Source organism: Ctenocephalides felis, unplaced genomic scaffold, assembly GCF_003426905.1.
Source record: "Ctenocephalides felis isolate EL2017-DRISC unplaced genomic scaffold, ASM342690v1 CF-g0.4_SCAFFOLD_00845, whole genome shotgun sequence".
NCBI classification, from domain to species: domain Eukaryota; kingdom Metazoa; phylum Arthropoda; class Insecta; order Siphonaptera; family Pulicidae; genus Ctenocephalides; species Ctenocephalides felis.
In genome coordinates, this window is record NW_020536999.1 from 6,466,136 (window position 1) to 6,473,212 (window position 7,077).

At 26.8% G+C, this 7,077-nt stretch overlaps 1 protein-coding gene across 1 annotated transcript; it reads left to right on the forward strand.

Annotated features, from left to right (window-relative positions):
* The first annotated feature begins 787 nt into the window (after positions 1 to 787).
* Positions 788 to 4,527, forward strand: LOC113363394 (uncharacterized protein C19orf47). The gene is made up of 5 exons (XM_026605894.1): positions 788 to 920; positions 1,073 to 1,244; positions 1,574 to 1,692; positions 1,778 to 1,969; positions 3,820 to 4,527. The coding sequence occupies exons 1-5, from the start codon at positions 908 to 910 to the stop codon at positions 4,410 to 4,412; spliced, it is 1,089 nt and encodes a 362-aa protein (XP_026461679.1). The 5' UTR covers positions 788 to 907; the 3' UTR covers positions 4,413 to 4,527.
* The last annotated feature ends 2,550 nt before the right edge of the window (positions 4,528 to 7,077 follow it).

Here is a 7,077-nt window from a genome sequence, read left to right on the forward strand (position 1 = left end):
AACGATATTATAAATTGGACGTTTGCTGCCTTTTATTATATTTTTGGCAAACGATATTATAAATTGGACGTTTGCTGCTTTTTATTATATTTTTGGCAAACGATATTATAAATTGGACGTTTGCTGCTTTTTATTATTTATTTTGGCAAACGATATTAAAAATTGGACGTTTGCTGCTTTTATTATATTTTTGGCAAACGATATTATAAATTGAATGTTTGCTGCTTTTTATTATATTTTTGGCAAACGATATTATAAATTGGACGTTTGCTGCTCTTTATTATATTTTTTCTCAACTAAATTAAAATCTTAACAATAATTAATTATTACTATTTTAAATAGTAATTCCTTTAATTAATTTAAGTCTCTTTTAATTACAGATATATACGGAATATCATCTTCATAATATAATTATTTGGATAATATAAAAGCAAATATTTAGACAGGTTTTATACATTTTTACAACTTAATTATATAAAGAATGCTTATATGTTTACTTTTCAAAATTAATGTACAGAATTTATTTAAAATTTAATAATACATACAGAAAGTAATAATGCATACAGAAAATGAAATAATTTATTAAAAATATTGTTAAATAATTTTAATGTATTGTGTTTATATAAACATTAAAGCATTTATACATGTATACATTATATTTAAGTTTATATTATTATCTTTTATTATTTTAATTTTAAATTTCGCGCCAAAGCAAATTTAAAATTTAGCACGTGGCAACACTATTTACTACCATTACAACTGTTTGTTATGCATTTGTTAAATGTCAAAGTAGCTAAGCAATAAGGCACGTTTTCTTGACTTATTTAATAACTTTTTAATAATAACATAATATGTGATGATATTAAATGTAAAATAAACTCATAAAGTTTAGTTTTCCATCACCAAAATGTCTACAGCAGGTAAATTTAATAAACTATTTTGGTAACATTCCATATAAGGAGTCGTCATAATTTTCGAAATTGAAATATTTATATATAATGTTGTAAATATATATATATATATATATATATATATTTATTCATTATTATTATGCAAAAATTATTTGTTTTAGGTAAATGGGTTAAATTTTTCACAAATGCAGGCATTCCATCTCAAGTTTCAGCAAGTTACGCCTTGTTATTTGATGAAAATAGAATACAAACAGATATGTTAATTGATTTGAATAAAGATTATTTACGAGAAATGGGTATCACAAGAATGGGAGATATAATAGCTATATTAAGGTCAGTACAAATTGCAAAACACGTTTTCGAATGTAAAAACATGATCAAGTTACTGAAAGTTTCATATTTGGTATCTGATATTTATTATGTCTGCAATATATATTTGAATTGTATCGTCTGCAATTTATATTTGATTGTATCTGCTGAACAAATATACCTAAGAAATAAAATTTTGTAATCTTAGAAGTTAGGTTAGGTTTAAGAACACCTCGTTCTGAACATTACTCTCAACCAGCTAACATGTTCTAGACAAATCCAATCTATATCAATCAATTATCAATTATATTTATAATATACTGCTATAGAAGTCATCATCATTTATGATTCAGACATGCTAAAAGCGTTCACGAGCAAGCAGAACGAGACAGAATCCTTGGTTCACAAGTAAGAGTACCAGTAGCAGCTGTGGCTTCTTTACCTAAAAAAGAAACTGGGAAAACAGTACCACGTAAGAAAATAAAAAAATTACATATTATCTGATTATTTACATATTATCTGATTATTCACATATGACTGATTTGTGATTATTTTAGTCGGCGTGAATATATTACTCAATGAGACACGAAAAAGGACTATGCCGACGTCTCAAGTAGACACTCCTGATGTCTCACCAGTGAAAAAGCCGGCACGAAGAGTTTTACCAGAGCACGAAGGAGGTTATACAGTTAAACTGCCGCAAGGCATTACTCAAAGGAGCAAGGAAATACTTGAGAAGAAAGCCATGTGTAAGTAGAAAGGAAAATTTAATATGTCACATAGGTTTGCTTAGTTATATTAAAAATAGAAATGAAATGTGAATGTATTGGAATTATAAAAAAAAGTTATTTGGAAGGATATATGCAATACAAAAGTAACAAGAAAGTTGTTAGTTGAGATATAACAGTTTTTCTTTAATGCTATAAAAACTCATTTTATCAAAATTTTGATATTCCAGTGTATATAACAGTGTTTACTAGATTTCAGTATATTTTATCTATTTTTTTATAATGTAAATAATTTATAATGCTTGAAAAGAAAATTAAAAGTTATTTGAAGAAATGCAAAAAAAATGTCCTGAATTCATATTTGGCAAATTATAAAAATATGGTAATTCACAATTCAATTTCAAATCATTCAAAATTTTAATATCAAAAGGTAAATAAAAGTTTTTACTGTATTTTAGTGAATTTTATCTAGTTTTTACTGATGTAACTAAATTAAAATGTCCGGGAAGAAATTTAAAAGATTTTTGATGAAATGTAAAAAAATGACCTATATTGCAAATTATCAAGTTTTGTTAAGAAATAAAAAAATGCCCTAAATCCATATATGGCAAATTATCAAAATACTGAAAGCGCATTTCAATTGCTAATTAGTCAAAATTTCGATATACAAGTGTTAATAGCAGTTTATACTAGATTTTAGACAATTTTATCTAGTTTTTACTGATGTAACTAAATTAAAATGTCCGGGAAGAAATTTAAAAGATTTTTGATGAAATGTAAAAAAAAATGACCTATATTGCAAATTATCAATTTACTGAAATTCACATTTTAAATACTAAAAATTCAAAATTTCAATATAAAAGTGTATAAAACAGTTTTTACTAGATTGTAGTAAATTTCATCTAGTTTTTAATAATGTAAACAAAATATAATGTTTGAAAAGAAAATTTAAAGTTATTTGAAGAAAAGTAAAAAAAATGTTCTAAATTCATATATGGCAAATCATCAAAATACTAAAGTCTGCATTTCAACTATGAATTACCTAAAATTTTGATATGGAACTGCATAAAACAATTTTCACTAGATTTAAGTAAATTTTATCTAGTTTTTACTAATAAAAATAAATTGAAATGTCCAGGAAGAAAATAAAAAGTTTTTTGAAGAAAAGAAAAAAATGTCCTACATCCATATATAGCTAATTATCAAAATACTAAAGTCTGCATTTCAAATACAAATTATTCAAAATTCTAATATGCATGTGTATAAAACAATTTTTAGTGGATTGCAGTAAATTTTATCTAGTTTACACTGATGTAAATAAATTAAAATGTCTGGGAAGAAAATTAAAAGTTACTTTAAAAAAAGTAAAAAATTATCCGAAATTCTCATAGAAAAGTCCAGAAATTGAATGTTCAATTAAGTTTTATTCAAAATTTTATTAAGTAAGTGTATAAAACAGTTTTTACTAGATTCTAGTAAATTTTATCTAGTTTTTACTAATGTAAATGAATTAAAATGTCTGGTAAGAAAATTTAAAGTTATTTGAAAAAAAGTAAAAAAATGTCCTAAATCCATATATGGCAAATTATCAAAATATTGAAAATTGCATTTCAAATACAAATTATTCAAAAATGCAATATGCAAGTGTAATAAACAGTGTTTACTAGATTTTAGTAAATTTTATCTAGTTTTTACTAATATAAATAAATTAAAATGTCCGGGTGGAAAATTAAAAGTTATTTGAAGAAATATAAAAAAATGTCTAAAATGCTAAATATATTACTAGAAGTTCCTACAAAATTTCATTATGTAAGTTTATACACTAATTTATCTTACATTTAAATTAATCATAGTTTTTTCTAATTTTCCAGTATCCAAGCAAGTTGCAGTCAAGCCAAAACCATCTATCTTTAGAAGACTAGATGTGGATTCCAACTCGAGACAAGCCAGTATTGAATCTAATCCATCAACTACATCATCGGCTTCTGTGTTCAATCGACTTGGTAGACTAGAAGATGAGCCCCCCAAACCCAAAACAAGAACAATTATTACTACCCAATCAACCAGCATAAAAACCGTGAAGACCACAAAACAACCTGTACGTTTAATTAAAACTCTTCCCAAGTCAATGATTGCAGATCAACCAAAAGTATCGACAAAAGAAAGAATAATTTTACCTAACAAGAAGGCAGCAGTTTCTTTTAGCGATGATGTCTTAGTTAAGACTATTAAGCCTAAAGGGATTATGAAGAAGACTGGTAATACTGATATTGTAAATAAACAGTATAAAAATAATATAAAAGCAAGGTTAGGTTTAAATGCTAAACGATCAGATGCAAATAAATCTTTTGTTCGAACTAAAACTACAATAGGTACAAGTATAAAACCTAAATTTACACAAGGTAAATTATTCTCAGATAGGCAGAGTTTTAGTAAAAAAGGAGTCTTTAATAGGCTGGGCTGATCTGAGTTTGTTTGATATTGGATAACTTTTATGTTTGACTTAGGTGTAATATATTTAGCCCCACGCTTGTAAAAACATTTGGATATATAATGTTAGACTAATAAATCTGAATTTGACACAGTAAATGCATATAACTTTTAACGTGTATGGTAAATATGTAATACATATTATTTTTAATATAGAACAATTAATAACAAGTTGTGCTTTCATTATTTAAAGTAGAAGAAAATATTATTAATTTCTTGTAGGTTAAATTATTGTAATGAAAAATTAGGGATATTTTTACGTTTTAGGAATTTCTGAACGTTTTGGCATACTTCAGAAAAAAGTGAATGTGTGTGTGTGTGTGTGTGTATGTGTGGATACAAATTTTTGTTGAAGATTTCGGGCGTACGGCTCAACCGATTTGAATAATTCAAAAAACATTCGATTCCTATTGATAGAGAGATGTGCTCATGAGTTTTTGGCAAAGGCAGGTCCAGCCGTTTCGGAGATACGGTGCAAAGAGTGCAAAAAATAGAAACTAAATTTTTGAGAGAACGGAGCATCCGATTTGAATTATTCAAAAAACATTCAATGCGTAATGATGGGGAGAAGTGATGATTAGTTTTTTGGCAAAGGCAGGTCCAGCCGTTTCGGAGATACGGTGCAAAGAGTGCAAAAAATAGTAACTAAATTTTTGAGAGAACAGAGCATCCGATTTGAATGATTCGAAAAACATTCGATGCGTATTGATAGGGAGAAGTTTTGATTAGTTTTTGGCAAAGGCAGGTCCAGCCGTTTCGGAGATACGGAGCTAAATGTGCAAACAAATGTAGTTTTTGATGAAACAAAGCATCAGATTTGAATGATTCAAAAAACATTTTTGAAAGTTTTTACAAAAGGCAATATTTTTTTCAAAATTTCATTATTTTTAATTTCCAAAAAATATTTTTTTTTTGAATATCGAAAATGATTCGGATATTAATTTTAATTCTAGATAAATATATTATAAAACTGTAATTTTGGGTTAAAAATTTGAAAAATCACCCAAACTAAGCACATTCTAAGTGACTACCTGGTGCAAATGTTTTCGCAAGTGCGTTTAGACTGTGACTATACTGGAGCATTTTTCCAATTTTAGTAAATTATAGAAATGTAATTTTTGTGAGTTCAAAAAACTGTTTTAATTAAAAAAACTACCCAAACTAAGCACAGTCTAAGTGACAACCTGGTGTAAATATATTTGCAAGTGCGTTTAGACTGTGAGACTGCAACTTTTTCAATTTTGTGCACATTGCAACTATATTTTTGGAATAGAATTAGAAATTAAATGACAGTTAATAAATTGATTTGAGTTAAATTGATTTATAAATCTATAATATATGATTTACATTTGATTTGCTCACTCAGATATAACAAGATACCAAAAATAATGAAAGTTACAGTATTTGTAATAATATGTGATGTGAAAATTTCTTGGTACGGGAAGTTCCAGCAATTTGCCTTAAGGCACGATACTATACACCACTAGTTTAATTACTGCATTATAAAGCTCATACAATTTGTCATATTATTATAAATAATTATAATTCAAATTTTGGTTTTCAAATTTCATACATTTTAAGTATGACTTGAAGTTGTTCATATACATTAATGTTTGCCATATATTAATTTTTTACTACAACAATGCTAGTATATTGTATTTAAATACAAATTAAACATTAACAAATTATTATTATTATCTTACAGTACAAAAATAAAACAACATAATGCAATTTTAAAAATATCATAATTTTTTTTTAAATTATCATCTAATCAATTATTATCATCGCCATGATGGCAACCCTAGTATTCGAACCAATCAAAACGCTTCTTCGCGCCAAGCAGAACGCTCATCAGTTTTAGTTTTCAACAAAGCGCATTCAAAATGACAGAATTACGTTGTGATAATATTTTACAATTCTTTAATATTCCGCATCCGGACACGTTGTATTGTTTTTGTGCAAAAATCGACGGTCAGGAAAGAAGAGACAAATCTTGCAGGTCGTCATTTCATTGGCAACTTTTGAAATGCAGGTAGTTATACATAATCCGCCATTTTAAACATTGTCAAAGTGAAAATTGTGTGATAATTTGTTAACAAATTGCAAACAATTGTTTGTTTCAAGGTTGATAATATTCTCTTTAGAAGAAGTGTTAGCTTGTCCATCTCAACAATCGTTGCTCGATATTTATGTTGTAATTAGTAAAACTGATTTCGAGAATGAGGGGCGCTTTGTTTCTTTCATGGAGTCACTCAATATGAAGGTAATACGTAGACAGATTTTAATAATAATAGACATTTACTTTTTCCAATGTTTGAGTCAAACGATTCAGAATGACTTGAAAAATAAAATGATGAACGTTAGTAAAAGTGTTTTTTTAAATATTTTTTAGATATCGCCTCCTCGTGAACTGAGTAATGAAATGTATGAAAAATGTCTTCGTTATACAATTGTTGCAAAATTGGCCCCATTTTGGAATCCTTTGGGCGATGATTTTATGGCAAAAGGAAGGGATTTTCTTGATGAAAAAATTATGGGAACTGTTAAATTACAGTATAAGGTAATAATGATAAAATTATAGTTTAACTTACTATAGTCGAAATAAAAAGCAACTAATGGCATTAAGGTAAATTGCTGGA

Coding starts and splice junctions, on each gene's coding strand:
- LOC113363394 (XM_026605894.1), top strand. Junction 1,245..1,573: donor GATATAATAGCTATATTAAG/GTCAGTACAAAT, acceptor TTTATGATTCAG/ACATGCTAAAAGCGTTCACG. Junction 1,970..3,819: donor ACTTGAGAAGAAAGCCATGT/GTAAGTAGAAAG, acceptor CTAATTTTCCAG/TATCCAAGCAAGTTGCAGTC.